We start from the raw sequence: 19,961 nt of genomic DNA, 5'->3' as shown, positions 1-19,961 counted from the left end.
ATAAATCAAGTTGTCTGCTTCTTTTACATGGACTTAACTTTATCACAGGACCAGGTATAAATTTAAAAGTCACCCTTTTGAAAGAAAAAAAAAAAAAGTCTTTTGTAAGTGGTACAATCTAAATAAGTTAAGTAGATGCTCTCAAAAGCTAAGAAATTCTGGAGTGAAAAGGTTGGCCTCCCCTGGAAATGTGGAAATCTTAACCTTACATAGGATGCAAAAAAATACCACAAACCACATGTCATGATTAAAGCTATATCCTATTCTTGGGCAAAACACATATGAATGCATACACAGGTCAATCACAGTCATATTAACTACAGTTCAACACTAATCACATGGCACTGTAAACTAAATAATTATTTGAGACTTATTTCCTGGGTAGAAAAGTCTTAAGTGGAAAATTTAAGCAAAAAGACAGCATGAGGGAACACTCCCACACACGAGAAGGCAGAAAGAAGACTTTTGGAATCTTTTTAGCCAAACAACCACATTCTGAGGCAGACAGAACTGAAACATGAGCAATATAATGGAGTCTATGAACAAGAGGTGCTTTTGTTCACCTGTTCCGCCTGATTCATGTTTCCCTCTTTGCTTTGACAACCAGGAGGCTCAAAGCCAAATACATGGCTCACATCAAGCCACTCTACAGAATTCTTTTGTGTATAAACTTACTCATGTCTTCATATGCCTTTAAAAATAAAGTTATTTTTAAATACTTTATTTTTTATAGTTTTTAGGTTCACAGAAAGTTGAGCAGAAGGTAAAGAGAGTGACCATATATTCATATATCCATAACCCATGTCTACTACACGTAGCCTGCCCACCTATCAAAATCCTACATCCAAGCAAAATGCTTATTAGTTACTAGTGATGATCTTACACTGATATATCACCCTCATCTACAGTCCTTAGTTTACATTAGAGTCTAACTGTTGGTATTGCACATTCTATGGGGTTTGAAAGTATATAATGACATGTATCTACCATTACAGTATCACACAGAGTAGCTTCACTGTCTTAAAAGTCCTCAGTGCTTCACCTATTTATCCCTCCCTCCTCCTAACCACTGACAGCCATGAGCCTTTTTATGTTTTCATAGTTTTGACTTTTTCTATCATATAGTTGAAATCATACAGTATCTGTCTTTTCAGATTGGCTTGTTTCACATAGGTATATGCATTTAAGGTCCTTCCATGTCTTTATATAGTTTGATAGCTCATTTCTTTTTAGTGTCAGTAATATTTCGTTGTCTGTATGTACCACAGTTTGTTAATCCATTCACTTACTGAAGGACAAACATCTTGTTGCTCCAAAGTTTTGGCAAGTGTGAATAAAGTTCTTATTCCGGTGTAGGCTTTTATCAAGGCAGAAAGCCTCAATTCATTTGGGTAAATGGACACTTTTGATTTTTATCTAATATATAAATCACCTTAGATCCTTATTGAAATGAGCGAGAGTACATAAAATGAGTAGCACTTTCAGTGAAAAGGCAAAAAATGTGATGAGAAAATGAACACTGGAACAGCTTGAACTAAAACTGAGAAAAAATTTTTCTCTTTCATTGTGAAACACTCATTCCCAGAGGCCCATAGGAAAATTGATCGCACACTCACAACACAATAACAAGTTTTCTAAACAAGAGCAAAGCGCTTAAGGTGCCAAAATAATTTTTACTCTCTCATAAAATGCCACAAACGCCTGAAAACACTTCTGTATAGATTTCAATCCATTTCCTTTCACAACTATGAGAACAAAATAAAGAGCACGTTACACATTTAGGCATATATGCTATGAAATAATCACATGTATAAGGAAGATTTATACAACATTAATTTTATACGCTAATTTCAACTCTTTTATTGATATTCCTTCACTTATTATCTCTTTGCCCCTGAGAGCTTAATCAAATTTATTTCACCTGCCTCTATTGTATGTATTTATATGCCTTATGTCTTTTTTTTTTTTTTTTTTTGGTGGCAGGTAGAAAAACACTTTCAAAGAATGAATCAGATAAGTAGTCCAAACCTCATAAACTCTCTGAAGACAGCTTCTACAGTCACTTTCTCTATTCTCGTACAAAAACTCACCTGAGGAAAACCTTTTTCTCCTTATTGTGAATTCTCTTATATGCCATGGGGATAAACTGTACCATTGCTAGCAATCTAACTTCAAACTTAGAAATTATAATATCATTTGATTAAAAAATCATTCTACATAGCAGACATTGCTCTTTGCCTTAAGAGTTATTTAAAGGCCTCTTAAACTCAGGATCCTTTGTTATAGTAGCTTATGTTTTGTTTAATAATTATAAGAATGATGTATGATAACTGCATAAATTTTGGAAAATACAAATAAGGAATAAAATTGAATGAACCTATATTTTACTTAGAGAAATTACTGTTAATCTTTCATTGTATCTTACATGCTAATATTTTTCACATGGATAATATGAGGGAAATGTTGATGTGAACATCTTTTTTTTTTTTTTTTTTTTTTTAGCTAAACATGGTTTTATCTAAATTTCCTCTACCCTTACACAGTCCAGTCTTCCTTACACAACCAAACATACAGAATCTTCCGCTTTTTCCATGCAGAACACATGCTCACTACACAGTCCCTGTCTCTACTGGACAGGATCCAATAAGGAGAGAGTTTATTTACTGAGTGTTTACAATCAATTCTTATCTTGTCTCTTGCTTTACCTGTTCTTTCACAATTGTTCATATCTTACACTCACCTTGCTTATCAAAATGTTACACTTTTTTGCTTCACATACCTTCTATATATACACCTATACAAGAAGCTTCTGTTTTTAACCTCTATAGCATCAAATTATGTTGTCTCTAAATCTTACCTAAAATTTAAACTCATTTAAAGTGTATATGCCTTCCTTCCTAAATTAACTTCTATAAACTCACAAGATTAATCTACAAAATAAAAACATACCCTTTTGAACAGACCCTATATGTGGTACCCCAATTCTTGGTCTCTGAAAATTTTATTCAGGATGTAGAAGGTGGTATTAAGTAAAAACAAATGCCTGAAACTAAACAGACATGTGCTCTTGTGACATAATGATTTTCACCATAGCACAGAGGTAATTCAATCTGGTTTTGTGAGGTAAAATTATTTTGAGATTTGAACTGGTCTTATATGTCTTAGTTTGGATCTCTTCCACATGTGTCTGCTTAGAATGAAAACAACAGAAGTAGGTGAACGTGAAGACACTTCCAGATCCTGGTTACTGAGATCAAATAGAATGTTACCTGGCACATGTGAACTAAAAATAAGGTACCGGCCGTGAAGTATTAATAAAAAATAGGCCATGCAATATTCGTTCCTTAATAAGAAAAAGATCAGAGAAGGTCTATTCAATCACTCCCAGCAGAGAAATCAACCACCATGAAATGACTTTCATATTGTAAGAGTAGTTCCTTTTAGGCTGTCCCTGTCCTGATAATTCACTCTTTGTGGCAAATGTCCAGCACATTACCTTGCAGGTCTGAATCGTTGGCCTTTGGACTGCTCCTGGCTCGGCGCTCTGCTTTCTTAACTCCTGGCCCACCTCCACTGCCACCTCCACCACCGCCGGCCCCACTGTGGCCCTTCCCGTAGCCATTGTACACGGTTGTGCAGTTGCTTTTGTAGATAGAAGAAGGAGGGCTGTTGAGGCGATTCTGACGGTCAATCTGGCGGTCTTTCAGTTTTTTGTGTGGAGGTTTGCTGTACTGATCTTCTCGGGTAATGTAGCTTGACATTCCATAGAGTGGTATAATTTCTGAAATGGATCATTATGACAAATGCAAGCTCAGTTTACACTGTCAATAGTAAATTACTAAATGGTCAAATGACCTAACTACTGAAGGAAAGAGTTTAGAATATTACTAAATATGGTATAAAAACATATTTAATATAATCTCATTCAGTTCTAAACAATCAAGGAATTAATTAATCATTAAAGACCATACTGTACGTTCAGAAATGTTTCAAAAATTGTGAAGAGGTAACTGTCATCAAAGAGTTCATATTCTAGTTGAATTTAAAACTAAGTCTGATTATCCCTATTAAACTGTTTTTTAGTCACAATATTTAAAAACAGTGGAATAAAGTACCCCCTTTACACATGTGCTTAGAATTGAGATACTTAAGAATATACCTATGCTTGTAAACAGAATAGCATTTCTATTGAAAGTATATAGCAAACAGAATATAAGGCGTTATTTAAGACCCAAAATTTCAGTCAATTAAGAAAATAATGAGATGAGGAAATCCCATTAAAAATAAAGCTCACAGAATCAGGTGAAACATTCAAGGGAAAACCTCAGGGATAAAAAATACAAGTCTTCTATGCACCTTGTGCCAAACATACTAAGCTGTGGTCTTTTTCTATCTTGGAGTAATCAGAAGGCAAGACACACTGACTAGCAGAGTGTCATTGGCTTGACTATGAAGATTTTTAAGCACACAAGAAAATAGGAGCCTTCAAAATAGTTGCATGATATCCAGGGCAAAGCATTATTTTAAATTTAAAATTTTAAATCAATAAATTTTTTTATTTTATTAAAAACATTACTTAACATACAGATTAGGTCCTTACATGAAAAAAAGAAAGAACACCACCCAATGAATAGAGTAACTATACAAATTACCATTCAAGACTAAATACCTCTGAGAGTTAAAAGGGAGAACCTCTATTTCTCTGGACAGAATCCCAAACCAGAGCTGTCCTAGGAATGCATAGTCACCCTACAGAACTTAATAATTGATGTTTCTTTTGTTTAGTGATAAAGTTCCAGCTTTCATTTTCTTTCTATTCATTATACTTCAGATTTAATATATATTCACTAAGGGCACTGATATAATAATCTTTTAAAAATGTGGATAAGTTTTAAACTCTTATGGTTTGGGAAATTAAGTATCTAAATTGTTTTTAGGGATGCATATTAAGAACTAAAATAAGACAATACATATACAAAGGGCTTTTTACTTATAAAGCAAAGGGATTTTTAAAACTTCCTTCTTTAAGTTGCAGTCAGTGAAGACACTTTTATCTTCTAGCTTGTGTTATTTTAATAGAATTAAACCAAAATACACTATGAAATGAAAACACACATTTTTTTAAATTCTAATGATGATTTGAATCATACTGCTGTTTTGTCTAAAATTGCAAAGGACACCATTTACAAAACAGTAACTCTGTGCCATCTAACTAACAACAGACTGTTAAAATTAGGCAGGCCAGACACTTTTTATCAAGTAGCCAATGTTTTTTCCAATGTCATTAAGCTCAGAGTTGACCTGAAACTGATAAACACTCAAATATTTACTGTATCATTTCAAATCACTGAACACTTAAAAAAGGAAAAACAAAACAAAACCCTACACTTAATTAACTGATTTTTTCTTTTTTCAGTTTTTTTATACAAATGCTTTCAAAGCAGATGCCTACTACCTGGCGTTTGGGGCTGTCCTATCACAAGGCAAGAAGGTTAATAGGAAGTGATTGATTTTATCATCTAGCCATACCCTAGTATAGGACATGATTCCTTTGAATGATGCTAAAATTCTAACTATACAAAAACAAAATCTACCCCTAAATTTGCAAAAGGATATTTCATTAAAAGTTTTTTTTTTATTTGGGCCTCCCCGGTGGCACAGCGGTTGAACACTGGACTACAAAGCTGCCTGCAGCCTCTGCAGCGCTGGTTCGATCCCCGGCCACCAGAGGAGGGTTCCACATGGGGCGCAGAGCTCTCCTGCCACCTGCTGCTCCCCTCAGCAGTGTACTTCGGTCCTTCTGCCTGCTCTGCTCCCCGCTCTGGCTCTGGTGAATTTGCTTACCCTCCCGCGCTTCTCACTGTACCCAGTGTTTGTATAAATAAATAAATCTTTAAAAAAAAAAGTTTTTTTAATTAATAAGAAAAAGTTATAATGTAAGATAAACATACAGAGGAAAATACATGTATAATTGATAAGAGAAAATGAGGTGTTAATTTGCTCTGAGATGCTATGGTGTAAAGGAATTTCTCATACATTTTATCTGACTATAATAAATGTTTGAAGCAACAAAATGCTTCAATGCACAGTCAGAATCAGAAAAAAATCATTTTGCCAAAGTCCTAGAGGTTAAAGTCTAATTTTTACCCTCCTTTATCTGGCTTCATAGTATCTATCTTGATAGAGAAGGGCTTTAGACAAAACCAACACCAAGGCCAAAGCTAAAAAGACATAATGTCAGTATCTTAGACTCTTTTTCATTTCAAAGTATTTGCCTCCCAGTCAGTGAAACTGCAGCTTTATTAATAGCTATTCTTAAATTAAAAACAGGGTTCCTGAATACCGAGATGACAGTGAGGGGATTCCAAGATTGCAACACAGAGCATTCAGAAAACCCAAAGGTTATTGAGCCCTCACATTCTCCTATCATTGTAATGGGGCAGAAAACACCTTTTCATTCCCCTTCAATGGCTAGACCATATGGATAGCTAGGAAATATGTGCTTCTGTTCTGCCTCAGGTCACTCTCACGTAAAACTACATGAACAGGACATAGGAACATTCGATGAACCACTGCTTTTCTGATAAGAAGTGTTTATCCCCCTCCTTGCTCTGTGTAGGGGGGAAGAGAAAGAGAGGGGATTTCAGAAAATGGAGAGGAAAAAAGAGGCAAAACCTACAAAGTAATATTTGCAACCTAGATAAAGGAAGGGAAGACTTTTCCGTCGACTTGATACAGTAGGTAGATTCCCTTAGACCATGTTTTCTATAGAAGAAACAAAGGGCTCTCTGATCCCATAGGGTACTTAAGCATGTAGCCCATTTCAACAGTTTTTCAATGCCAGCAATAATTGCTGCAGGAGGCCTTGTAGCCCCAGCCAGATCTACTCACCTTGCTCGCCATATATTGTAGGGGGAAGATGATGCTGAGGAAAAAACTGAGGCGGCATCTCTCCAGGTCCAGTAACAGGTGGGTAGTAAGCCGTGTGTGAGTTAATAAAATGCGGGTGGTGAGTCAGGTAGTGGGGTAAGTGATGGGTTGGAGACATGGCTGAGGGGTAGCTTGGGGGGTAGCACTCAGGAGACTGGGGTGTGACTACCACCCGGCGGACACCAGTGTTGTCTTCAATCACCTAAGAAAATAAGCAAACAGCAATAGTAGTATGTATTATTAGCAAACACTCTGTGAATAATACAAAGTATTAATGACTTCTCTCCATTTTAATTTTCTCTTTTCCATAGAGGAACAAAAATGAATGCATTTTGACTTCTGGTTATCTAATTCAACCAGTTAAATGAGTTTTAGAAATAGTAAGTTAACTATTAAAATAATGGAAAATAAACTTTTCATGAACCATATGATTCTGACTAACCAAAACTTTTTAGAATTTAATAGCTTGATAATCTCCTTTGTCTCATGAAATTTGCAGGTGAAGTCTTCTTCCAAGACAAAACATGTATGCTGAAGCTCAATTTTAGGAATGACTTTGAGTATATCCTTTCAGTGATTTTCCAGAAAGTCTTTCTAAGCCACACAAGAGTTTTTCCAGGGTTGAGCTTCCAGATCTGCCTGATGACACCAGGCACTGTTCCTGCATTCACACACACAGTTCCATCATCTTAAGGACTTTAGGAGGCACAGAGAATACCAACTGCAGAAGCCTTAAGAGTACAAAAGGCCATTTAACTTGAGACCTCAGAATTTGGATGAAATTAGAGGATTTTAACAAATGAAAATTTTGAGCAATTCCATAGCAAGATAGACACCTTGGCCCCGAAGATGTCTTGATGACATTATGAGTGTTGTAAAGGGAGATACTATAAGCCAATCACCATTCTGTCCATACTTCCTTCATAGGGTTTTAACTTACCCAAGGAAGGTAAGTAAGGTAGTTCCATGCCAATATTTACTGCCTCTGTGGTCAACTTCATGCTTCCTATTCTAAGAGCAAACAGTTCTACTTAGACACAAAACAAGAAATAATACAATAGACACCATAGTCAAAAGGTTAAAACTGCAGGTACAAAGAACAAAAGCATGGAATGGCAGAATCAGGGAAGGCTTCACGAATCTCAAGAACTGGTAGGGCTGGTACAGTGGAAAGAATGGTCCCAAGGTCAGAGACCTGGAAGGATGAGCTCCAAGAGGGCAGAAGGTTGACTGTAGAAGTCAGACACAGATGCCAAAGAGACCAGCTGATCTATCCAATATTTAAGACAATAAGGCACAAACACCAATAGGAAGTTTAATTAAAAAAGAAAAAAAAAAACACTGAAAATTAAACTTGGTATATTGAAATGGATTTCACACTACACCCCAGGAGGTTGATTACAGGCAAAATAAAATGACTTAATCATGTTTTAAAAACTCTAAATATTTATGTATGTATACATCGGTATCAATATATAATATATACAAAACTTCATTTAAAAAAATACTGGTTAGTACAAAATGACAAGTTTATCAGTTTAGTGTATATTTTATAGGACAGGTTTAATTTGAATTAATCTTCAAGAAAACAAAAAATCTGTTTATTAATAAACCAATGCATAATAGTTTCAGAATGAGCTATGTGCGTAGCTCATTAACATAGTAATAGTAACTCTTTATTAAGGTTCTGAGTCAAACTGCCTACTAAAAAGCAGGACATAACTTTTTATTGATTCTTTGAGAGATATAAACAGGGCATATACATATAATGACAATTTTTTTAATGTTTTATCATGTAATTTCTGATTTATCAAAACACTTTTTAAAAAAGCGGTATAAAAAGCACTAACAAAGAATTCTAGTCACAAAAAAGAAAAAAATACAGAGCTAAAACATTAGCTTTTTACTTCTACATTTTAAAACAATAACTATTTCTCCTACTTTAAAAAGCTGATAGGTTTGAAATATAAACTATCCTTCAGAAAATAATAGATTTCCAGTAAGAAAACTAAGCAGCTTCTTGAAACCATAAATTCTCTACATATATAAAAACTGTTTGACAACTTCCTTTTTAATTATCTTAAATTATTCTATGGCATTTGTGAAAAACATCTATTTTTCTGTACACTTGCTCCCTAACCTACCAATCAAGGCCCATATTGGCATTAAAAATATTTTTAAGACATGAAATATTAATCTGAAATAATCAGAAGCAAAAATCAGTAATCCATGCTGAATATTGTGCTCCTATAACACAAACTACAATATATTTATCAAATTCAGTTTTCATCTATATCTAAGGAAATTATACCTATGTTCCCCCAAATATAAGAAAATTTTAGGAACAATATCATACAAAATAATAAACAACTCACAAAATGGTGGCAATAACATTCTTTGCTTTAAAAATATGGCTCAAGAGGAGCCTCACTGGTGACCAGGGGTTAAGTCTCAGCACTATCACTGTAATGGCCCACCATGGTGGCCTGAGTTCAATCCCTGGCCATGGAGCTAACCCACATATGGTGCAGCAGACCTCACCGGTCTCGCCCGTTGCTCCCCTAAGTGTATTTCAGTAAATCTGCCTGTTCTGCTCCCCACTCTGTCTCTGGTGAATTTTCTCACTCCCACGGACCTGTGGCCTACACTCCAGTTTTTCTATGCAAAAATAAATAAAATCTTTTAAAAAATAACAGAAAAATATAGACATCAGAAAGAGTTCAGTCCAAAAATCCTGAGGCAATAGAAAGTGTCTTCAATCTTCACAAACAACCATGGAAAAGACAGATTCATTTCCAACTGAGGTAAATGAAATTCTGAAAGTCCAGAGGCACACAAATTGCATTCAACAGTTATTTCCTGACACAGACTATGTGCTCAGCACTGGATACTCAAAAGGTTAGAAAAAGAGGACTAAACAGTAAGATTTATCTACATAGCCTAAGAATAAGAAGAGAAAAATTAGAGTAAGTTCTAGTTAATGCTGTTAAAAAAAATCGGGACAATGTATTGTTTCGTTTTGTTTTCAGAAATCAGGGTGAAATATTCACCTAGATTTCTTTTAGCTCTGTGACTCAAACAGTAACTCCAGTATGTTCTCCATAAAGCACAGACCTTTAAAAAAGATCACTGTGTTTGGGGCTCTGGCTGCCATTGTCATGGGCTGAACTGTATCCCAGCTCCCAAATTCATATATTTAAAGTCCGAACCCGAGGTGTGTGACTGTATTTGGACATGGGGCCTTTAAAGAGATAATTAAGGTAAAATGAGGCCATAGGGGCCCCAAATCATTAGGGTCTTATGAGAAGAGTTTAGGACAGAGGTGTGAGAGAGAAGGCCATGTAAAGAAGGCCATCTACAAGCTGAGGAGAGGCCTCAGAAAAAAACTGACTTTGTCATCCCCTCAGTCTTAGATTTGCAACCCTCAGAACTGTGTGGAAATAATGTCTTGTTAAAGCCAGTCCAGTGCGTTGTTACTGTAGGTAGCCTAAGAAAATGAATGCATGCCTATCAGAATCTCCCAAGTTTTCTCTACCTCAAGTTCTACCAGCATTGTGCAGATTAAAAAAAAAAAAAAATCCACTTTAAAAATTCATGCATTTTCTTTCTTACTCAGGCTAAGGAATAGTCAGTTTGATGACCAATAGCTAGTTTGATTCTTTATCATGCCTCTTTATTTCCTTCAATAACTATTTACGGAGAATCTTCTATGTGCCTCGTGTTCTTACTATCCTGTGAGTAGACATAAAGATGGGAGACTGGAAAACGAAGCACAAAAGGTTAAAGATGGAAAATGTTTGTCTTCAGGAGTGTCTTGAGAAGTAGGACTAAGAGAACTATTAAAACAATATGAAATAACCTAGAGGCAACAGGGAGAGGAAGAATTAATGGGAGGCAAGAGGAGGGAAGAGAAAGAAACTCACAGCCAGTGCAGGTGCCCCAGCTGCTTGCCCTGGGCTAGCTCACTCAACTCCTTAGCTACTGGAGAATTAGGAATTAACATCCCTGCTGTACCAAAGAAAACCAAAGCACAGCAAGATCATGATGTACAACTGGTTCAGATGCAGAACCAGGTTTTCATTCTGCTCTGTTACACCTTAGAGTTCATGATGTGCAAAGTAGTCAAGTTAGGTGTGCTGAGAAATAAATCTACAATGAACAATGACAAACTATTAAGAGATGTGAAAGAATTCAAGATACAACCAATATTTACTGAATACTTGTTGCTCTGCTTTAATACTCTGTAATTGAAATAAGGCAACAAACACATGTTAATGTCCCGGAACAGTCACTGATATATAATAGAAAAATCTTACCTAGCAATGACTACTATTAATATTCCCAACTCATTATATCCTCCCAACAACGCTGCCCTCATTTTAAAGATAAGAGTAATAAACCTCAGGTCAAGGAGCTACATGGGGCACTTGAGTCCAAAAATGAATTTCTAAAAAAGACTTATATTATGTCTTTTCACTAATAGAAGAAGTAGTTCCCTTTACTTAGTTGAAGGGATCCACAGAAATTTCAATAAACTCAATTCTTAAAACTCTTCTGCTACTGGACTGCAATGCAAGCGTAAAAATCAAAAGAGCTTATAAGGTAAGAGGCAAAATTGTGAAAGGCTGCCCGTGATGGCCAGAGACAATCCAGAAAGCAGACAGAGGAGACTACAGGTGCATGCCCAGGAACCTGTATGCAAGTGGGCAGTGTGGAAGACCTGGCAGCCAGCTAGCTGCGGTAGCAAGGACAACCAAATGAGCTGCCTGCACACAGAGAACTAGGACCAAATGACTCTGTGAACACTGGGCTTAGGCTCAATACCCAACTATTGCCAACATATTTGAAGTTAATACATTCAGGTTACTGAAGGGGATCATAATTCAAAGATATTATATGGCATTTGTCTTTAGGGCTTCTGGGACTGAGTCTTTGAGATAGGCTCATTCCTGAGGTGCCCTGCATAGAGATACCCCCATAAATAGCAATCTCTCATCTGCTGACATTACAGGTAGCAAATACTTGTACACACCTGAAAACAAGCCAAGTGATGCACGCTTTTAAAAATCTTTAATCTGGAAAAATGGAGTGCAACTAGGGCACATATAAATGAAATCAACATTTAGTACTTCACTAAACATACTGGGTTTTTTCCAGGTGACCAACAATTCCTAACAAAAACCACCGTGGATTGGAGAGGATAGTGGAAAAACAGTACAGTAAGTCCTCAATGTTGTTGACAGGTTCCTGGAAACTGCAACTTTAAGAGCAACTCCATGAAACAGGTGATCTCAAAATGGCATTTTGTTCAGCATCTGCTGGATTTTTTTTTTTTGCAAGGACACTTTACTGCACATTACTTGAAGACCCACTGTATACATTTGTGGTATATATTTGATCCAACTACTTCGGGGAAGTATGTACTGCTACTGTGTGTCCCCAAAACAATGGAATGAGGTAAAGTATGTATTTCTGCCATAACAAAAAGAAACTTCTTTTGACTATTCCAATTTTTTAAGTTACATCAATTAATCTGGAAAAAAGGAGGTAGTTTCCCAGATGATAAAACATTAACTTGAATGTTTCACTTTTTCTTTAGGTCTACATGAAATTTTTCCTACAGCATCTGAAAAAAAGCTTCAAGCTTACTACAGAAGATGGAAAAGAAAACTCAAGAAATCTGCTTAAGAAATTTGCATATATATTCATAAATAATGAGGTTAAAAGAACTGAGAAGTCAGTACACAATGGTCAGTATACAATGAAAGGAAAATTTTATTTTTGACGTTATCTCAGTATGTACTGTAGGAAGACAAACACTGCCAGACTCTCATTGGAATTGTTCTACCAGTCTTCATAATAATAGAATGCCCACTGTGGGCTATGTACCTCACACATTTCCCTTCATTCTTACGGCTACATCACATAGGCACTTGCATATGTGGTGAAAGAATTTGCAGAAGTTACACAGGAAGGGGCTCTGGTGAAAAATGAAGGCAGGTCACTCTAAGTAATGTCCATATTCTTTCCAACTGCAGTATTTTTCCTGTTTTCCTATGGTTTCAACTCCATTCACATTCACAAACATTTTTTACAATATGGAGTAAGTGGGATAAGACTAAACTACCTCTTACCTAAAATCAATTTCTCATGTTTAAAAAATAACTTAGCCTTTGTTTTCTTACTAGTTGAAAAGATCAGATTAGTTTCTCCTCAAATATCTACCAGTCACCCACCCAAAAGTAAAGCACAGAACGCACATTATAACACATAAAAGCCAACTATATCAAAGACCACTGAGTAGAAATGACAAGATGCCAGTATTCTGCAACTTTAAGAGCAACTCTAAGCCCACGCTATCATAAGGTCCAAGGGTCCAGTCCTTTTCAACATTAGAAAACATAGATTGTGCTATTGCATTTCAGAGCAAATCACCTATATCTCTCAACTCTAGCTATGTGTTTTACTATAAGATTATCTGCTTGTTACTGACATTTGTATTTTGTCAAGTTTATTTGATGAATGTTACCAATTTATCTTTAAAGCACTTTCAGCTACTAAATAATGTAATGAATCTGGCTATCATCAAGATTTTCTCCACTGACTCAGTTTGGAGTCACTAATGTAATGTCCTTAACCATTCACTTGTCTGCCTCTTCAATTTTCTTACAATAATGGACCCCATATCTCAATGTGAGTAGCTGATGTTTCATACTGGAGATGCCTGAGTAGGCACAGCAAAAGCCCATACTCGTGCTGCCTAAAAGTAATACAACTTAAAAGCAAACACATCCATCAAGGCAGGCTCTGTTGCTGACTTCAAGAACACGTCATAGTGGAAAATAGGTCAGCAAAATCACAAATGCCTGGGTTGCAATTCTGGTCCTATTCAGGACCTCAGCTTGCTCAGATGCAAAGTTAGGATGATGAAAATGAGAGATGTAAATAAAGCATTCAGCACAGTGCACACCATACACAGAAGTTCACAGATCATCCACCATAGCCACCAGGATGGGCTGGTCATTTCTCCTAGCTGTTCCATTGTTGCCTGATAATAATAGGACAAGTCACCTTTTCCTCCCCCTGCTTTCTAAATAGCTTTATTGAGATATAGCTTGCAGGATATAAAATACTCCTTTTAAATCTTTGATTCAGTGATTTTAATTTTATTCACAGAATGAGTGTCCATCACCACTATTTAATTCCTGGACATTTTCATTACCCATAAAGAAATACCATACCAGGAGTGGCCACTCCCCTGTTCCTGGCAACAACTAATTATTTTCCATTTCTATGGATCTGCCTATTCTGGAAACTTCATACAAATGGAATGATTATGTGGTTTGATGTCTGACTTCTTTCAACTAATGGTATTTTTAAGGTTCATCCATGTTTTAGCATACATCACTACTTCATTTCTTCTTATGGCTGAATAACAGTACCTTGTATGGACTGTTATATACTACATTATGTTTATCTATTCACAAGCAGTTTCCAGTTTGTGTTGTATGTATGCCCTTTGGGGCCATTATGAATAATGCTGCTATGAACATTCATGTACAAGATTTTGTGTGGACATTGTTTTCTTTCCTCTTGGGCACATAACTAAGAGTGGAATTACTGAGTCACATGGCTATTCTATTTTTAGTTTTATGAGGAAATGTGAGACTGTTTTCCAAAGCAGCTGTAGCACTTACATGACCAAATGCAGTATGTGAGGGTATCAACTTTTCTACCTCTTTATTAACACTTCTTATCTACATGCCTGCCTATAATCATCTTTAAGTATGGATGTGAAATACATTGTGTGGTGTTTTTCATTGGAATTTCGCTCATGATTACTGATGTCCAGTACCTTTAAATATGTTAACTGGCTGTCTATGTATCTTCTTTGGATATATCTCTATTCTGATCCTTTGCTTATTTTAATTTGGGCTATCTTTTATTTTTGAATTGTAAGATTTCTTTATGTATTCTAGATAGATTCAAGTCCCTTTCGAGAAATATGATTGGCTACATATTTTCTCCCATTCAATGAGTTCTCTTTTCATTTTATGGATGGAGAACTTTAAAAGCATAAAAAGTTTTAATCTGGATGATGTCATATTTATCAATTTTTTTCCTATAGTTTGCTTGTACTTATGGTGCCACATCTATGGATCCCTGGCCTAATTCATTATAAGAGTGTGCTCCCAGAATTTTATAGCTTTTAGATCTTACACTTAAACTGAGGATCCATTTTGAGTTAAATCTTAAATATGATGTGAGGTGGAGGTTCTACCTCATTCTTCTGCATTTGGATATCTGGTTGTCCCAGCACTATTTGCTGGAGACTATTCTTACTGCAATGAACTATCCTGTTATACCCATTCTTGAATCCATATCCACATTTCACTTCAAGTTCTGATCCTGTTAATTTTCCAGCTATCAAATCTACTTAAATCTGCAAATCTTTTAGGCAAATATAGGAATTTCTATACTTACTTTACTTTCACTTATATTTAGAAACATTTACCCAGTGCCTACTATGTACCAGGCAGAATTCCAGATGCTGAGATGTAATCATTGCCAATAAGTAACTAACAGTTCTTGGTAATGGTTATAAAGTATCTTGTACTTCTTGACAGCCATGGGTTCAAATTGTCAAAGATGCTGAAGACACAAATTAACCAGTTCTGTGTTGGAGATTCTGAAAGTGTCATAATCAAGAGGAGCATCTGAATGAGAAAAATGAACTTTCAGGGGAAAAAAGGGGTTCTTAAGTATTACAAGAAGACAGAAACAATGAGCACGAAAGTATGTAGTTGAGAAAAAGCTTGAAGTATCCAGGAAATAGATGTTTAAGCAGCAATATGGAGTAACAAATAAAGGTAACCCTCATAAGGACATCAGGGTTGTGTATTAAGGATCCCATGCATTACATACAGAATTTTAACCCTACTTCTACGCTGTGTATTCCCAAGTATAGCTCACAGCAAGAAGAGTCACACATAATTGCGGCAAGGTCTGTGGGGATAAAACACAGAATTGACTCAATAGGGACAAACTAATAATGGGTATTTCGCACAGATGTCCAGCCAGGAGGGGATTTTGTTTTTTAATTTTGTGATTCTTTCTTTCCACAACTGCATGACAACAATGTATTTTGCTCCTTAGATCTCTAGGTGATGACAAGTCTCCTAAAACTGTTTTTCCCTAAGACATTTAAAGTTGGTTCCACCCTCTTCAATTCTTTGAAGTGGGTATGCTTAAAGAAGATGTTGTACACACACTCTATGGGTTTCTCAATTTTCTTCACATGAATAACCTGTCACACACTTCGTTGCCAGATGTCACTAAAGACAGAGTCCAACCACTGAGGGGCACTGGGCTCTGCCTCCACCTTCTCAGCAGGGAGCCCAACCCTAATGGAGTTTAACACATACACACACACTTACAAACTGCTTCTTTCTTTTTATCATTTCAGAATCCAAATTATTCCATTTTTACTATTCTTCTAGTATTTCTAGTACTGTTCTCAGCTGGGAAAGTGTTTCACCATGCTTCCATCATCAGTGTTAAGAAAGTAAGTTTACAGATCTGCTGTCACTCTTTTCCATTTGGACTTTCTATGGTTTTTCACAATCAGAAATGCCACTATGGTCTAGGATGCTCTCTTTTTCCTAGGGCCTCTAAAAAATGTTTAGTACAATCACAGCAACACCACTTGCAAAAAAAAAAAAACCCGAAAACAAAAACAAAAACAAGAACCCCCAAAACACTGCAAAAGCATATCGCAGCTTCTCTCCACTAGCACGTTCACCTTTTAACTAGTACTCTTCAAATGAACCTTTAACATAAAAGGAGGTGGTATTTCATCATAATGGTAAAAACTGTATCTTGTTCAATGGAATGAAACACTTCCTCAAAATAAATGACTGGGAGAAATAATGGAATTCTACATTCCTTGTTCTTTTCTGTTAAGTGACTGTGACCCATCATCATGGGTCCAGGTGAAGGGCCTGCCCTGTTCTTTGCTCCCTCCAGTGATTCTTATTTACAAAGACTGGTATTTAACAAGTCATTTGTTTGCAACAATGAGGACTGGCCAACGTTCTGGCTACTTCCCCTGAAAAAAATACACTCAAAAAAAAAAAAAAAAAAAAAAACAGAGATGGCAAATTTGCTCACATGAAAGAATGAAATTAGAGTGCTACACTTTGGCTGAGACAGAGAAGGATAAATCTTATGATTCCTGCCTATATCTCAGCATTTTTTCCTTTGTAGCTGCCAATTCTTTTATCCTTGTAAAATCATTAATAACTGAAAATTATAGATATTTAAACCACTTTAGAAGTAGACAGAAGGAAGAATTTAACAATCTGGAAGGACATAATCCAAAAAATGTCAATGCAATGATTATCTTTTTTGGACAGTAAAATTATAAATATTTTCTTTTTTATAGTCTTCTGTCTTATCTGGGTTTTTTCCCCAATGCCTATAGGGTGCTCTTATAATTGAAAAAAAAAAAAAAAAGGCAAAGAGAGAGAAAGAGTTGGTTGGGTAGGGATTTGGAAAGGAAACTGTGTAGGGAGAAAACAGAGAGGTGTTCATGTTATACCAACCCTTAAGACATAAAACTACAGCATGTGTAGACATTCATACTCCCATCACCCTAAATACTTTATCCAATTATAAGAGTATATTTTATCCTTTAATATTTTTTTATCCTTCAACTTATCTCTGAAATTGCAATTTTTTTAAATAGCTAGTGATATTTTAAAGAAAACCAAATATGGAAGAGATTTAAGTATAAACAGTCAAAATTTCACATCACACTTAGTAATTCACCAAGCCCAGGAGGTGCGATGTTATGGAAAAACAGGCTCCCATAACAGAGGGTAGCACCTATTTATGTTAACAATGTCTCCTTTGAGGGCCTCCCCGGTGGTGCAGGTGGTTGAGCGCAGTGCTGTGAAGCTGTCCGCAGCCTCTGCAGTGCCGGTTCCATCCCCGCCGGCCGTGGAGCTTCACATGGCCCAGCAGACCTTTCCTGTCTCTCCCGCTACTCCCCTCAGCAGTATATTTCAGTGAGTCTGCCTGTTCTGTTCCCTATTCTGTCTCTGGTGAATCCTCTCACCCTCCCGCACATCTGGCCTGTACCCCAGTGCTTGCATAAATAAATAAATCTTAAAAAAAAAAAAATCTCTCCTTTGATAATTTCACTAATTAAGTATACAGATTTTTTCCTCCCTGAAATGTGGTACAAATGGAAGGAAATCTCTAAGAGAAGAAACTCTATGAAGGAATCACCATCAAATAGTTAGTGTGAAACCTACATTGGCTGAGGGCGACCAAGTAGCCCTGCTATGTTTTGCTCCCTCTGACTCTGGCATGCCAGCATGACCTAGGAGAGCCATATGGTAACACAAAATGATGGGTTCCCTAGAGTTATCCTAACAAAATTATCCTGGGAATAAGTTTTTGAAGTCTCAACATATATTGTCTTAGAACCATGACAGAGTCCATAGTGAGTGGAGAAGTTCACCAAATGGTTTACCTGTGAGATATAACCTGGAGGCACATGGATGGGAGGAATGGATCCATTGGGTGACATCATGGGAACTTCAGCAGGTCCTAAAAAAGATAAGAGTAAGATATTAATAGTTGAAGAAATCAACATATTCAAAATAATCACTAGCATTTTTAATATTAAAAACTGAAGAGAATAACTTTTTCTCTTCAATAATCAATACATCATGACTTGAAATTAGACCTGAAATCAAGGACAAAAGGAATTCTCCAGCTGTATGAGTCAAGGGGGAAAAATTTTTTAAAAAAAATTGAGGATCTTTACAAATATCTAATGATTCCCAAAGCCTCAAGTTACATAAACCATGGCTGCTTAGTTAAGAGTAGTGTAACAAAGTATGAGAAAAATTTTCCTTTTTTTTCCTATTAAAAGAATATACTATTAATAAATGTTTAAACAAATCAATTTTGAAATGAGCATATGTTTTCTGGTTTAAAAAACTCCTACAAAGTATAGGTTTATAACTTATATAATTTTGATAAATAACTATATGATACCACTAATTTGAAATAGAAGAAAGCTTTCAAATGCTCCAAACCAACTGAATTTGGTATTCTTCTCATGTTATAAGGCAGGGGAAAAAAGATCTATTTTTAAACCAGACACTATCAAGAATACTCCTATCAAATTTACTTGGATTATTTCTAAATAAAACATTCCATTAACAAGAGGTTAGTTTCAAAATATTAACATCAATGAATGTTAATCACACATCTAAACAATGAATGACAAGGCAACACTCAGTTACCTGAGAAAATTACAATGAAAAGTGATAAAATTACAATGAAAGTGATAAAATCAAAACCAACTTCTAACACCTTTCCAAATATCCATGATTAAATAGTTTCCACAGAAGTGCAAGAACTGTAGGATCAGTGGTTTTACATTAGGTGGCCAGCTCCCAGATTTAGCAGCCAATCTCCCAAATGTCAGTCCAATGACATTTGTGTTTCTAGTCTTGAGATTTGACTTCCTGGCTCCAAGTGCCTTGTGTTGTTTATTTGCTTTCCCCTAATGTGTATTATGCCCAGCCATGAAAATTTCTTGGCTGTAACAAAACCAAGGAAAATACAATAGTTTTCTTGGCTAAAGAAGACAGATCTTGTCATCCAGAGGCACATTTAGGTGCAAGCATAATGTACCTTCCACCTCATAGTACACTCCAGTTATAGCTATTTCACAAGAGAGGTGAAAGAACAAGATGCTGGGATGCACATCAACAAGTCTGTAACTATAAGGAAAAAAACACAGGAGCAAGATAGAAAAGATACTACAATTCATGTAACATTCTATCACAAGAATTCACAGCAATTTCATTGACAATATAGTACAGCACTAAATTTTCTGTTATCTCTAAACACAGGCAAAAACTACACTGGACACTCACATAACACACCATCACTAAAAGAAAAAGACAATGATATAAGAATAGATAATTGCATAATCTCTTTCTATTTTT

The 19,961-nt window shown here is 35.9% G+C and overlaps 1 protein-coding gene across 8 annotated transcripts in view; it reads right to left on the bottom strand.

The window, feature by feature from the left end:
• FNDC3B (fibronectin type III domain containing 3B) overlaps positions 1-19,961 on the bottom strand; it is a 316,053-nt gene that overhangs the window by 127,492 nt on the left and 168,600 nt on the right. For all 8 annotated transcript variants that reach the window (XM_037525111.2, XM_054700361.1, XM_054700362.1 and 5 more), the window contains 3 exons: positions 18,470-18,546; positions 6,892-7,132; positions 3,497-3,781 (listed from right to left, as the gene is read on the bottom strand). In XM_037525111.2, the coding sequence (XP_037381008.1) occupies positions 3,497-3,781; positions 6,892-7,132; positions 18,470-18,546 (603 nt within the window). The remainder of the gene's footprint in view (positions 1-3,496; positions 3,782-6,891; positions 7,133-18,469; positions 18,547-19,961) is intronic.

The sequence above is a fragment of the Talpa occidentalis genome, unplaced genomic scaffold, assembly GCF_014898055.3.
Source record: "Talpa occidentalis isolate TD23 unplaced genomic scaffold, MPIMG_talOcc4v2.1 talOcc4.4, whole genome shotgun sequence".
In the NCBI taxonomy this organism is placed as follows: domain Eukaryota; kingdom Metazoa; phylum Chordata; class Mammalia; order Eulipotyphla; family Talpidae; genus Talpa; species Talpa occidentalis.
Note: the sequence above shows the minus strand (reverse complement) of the source record. Positions and strands in the feature narration are given on the sequence as shown.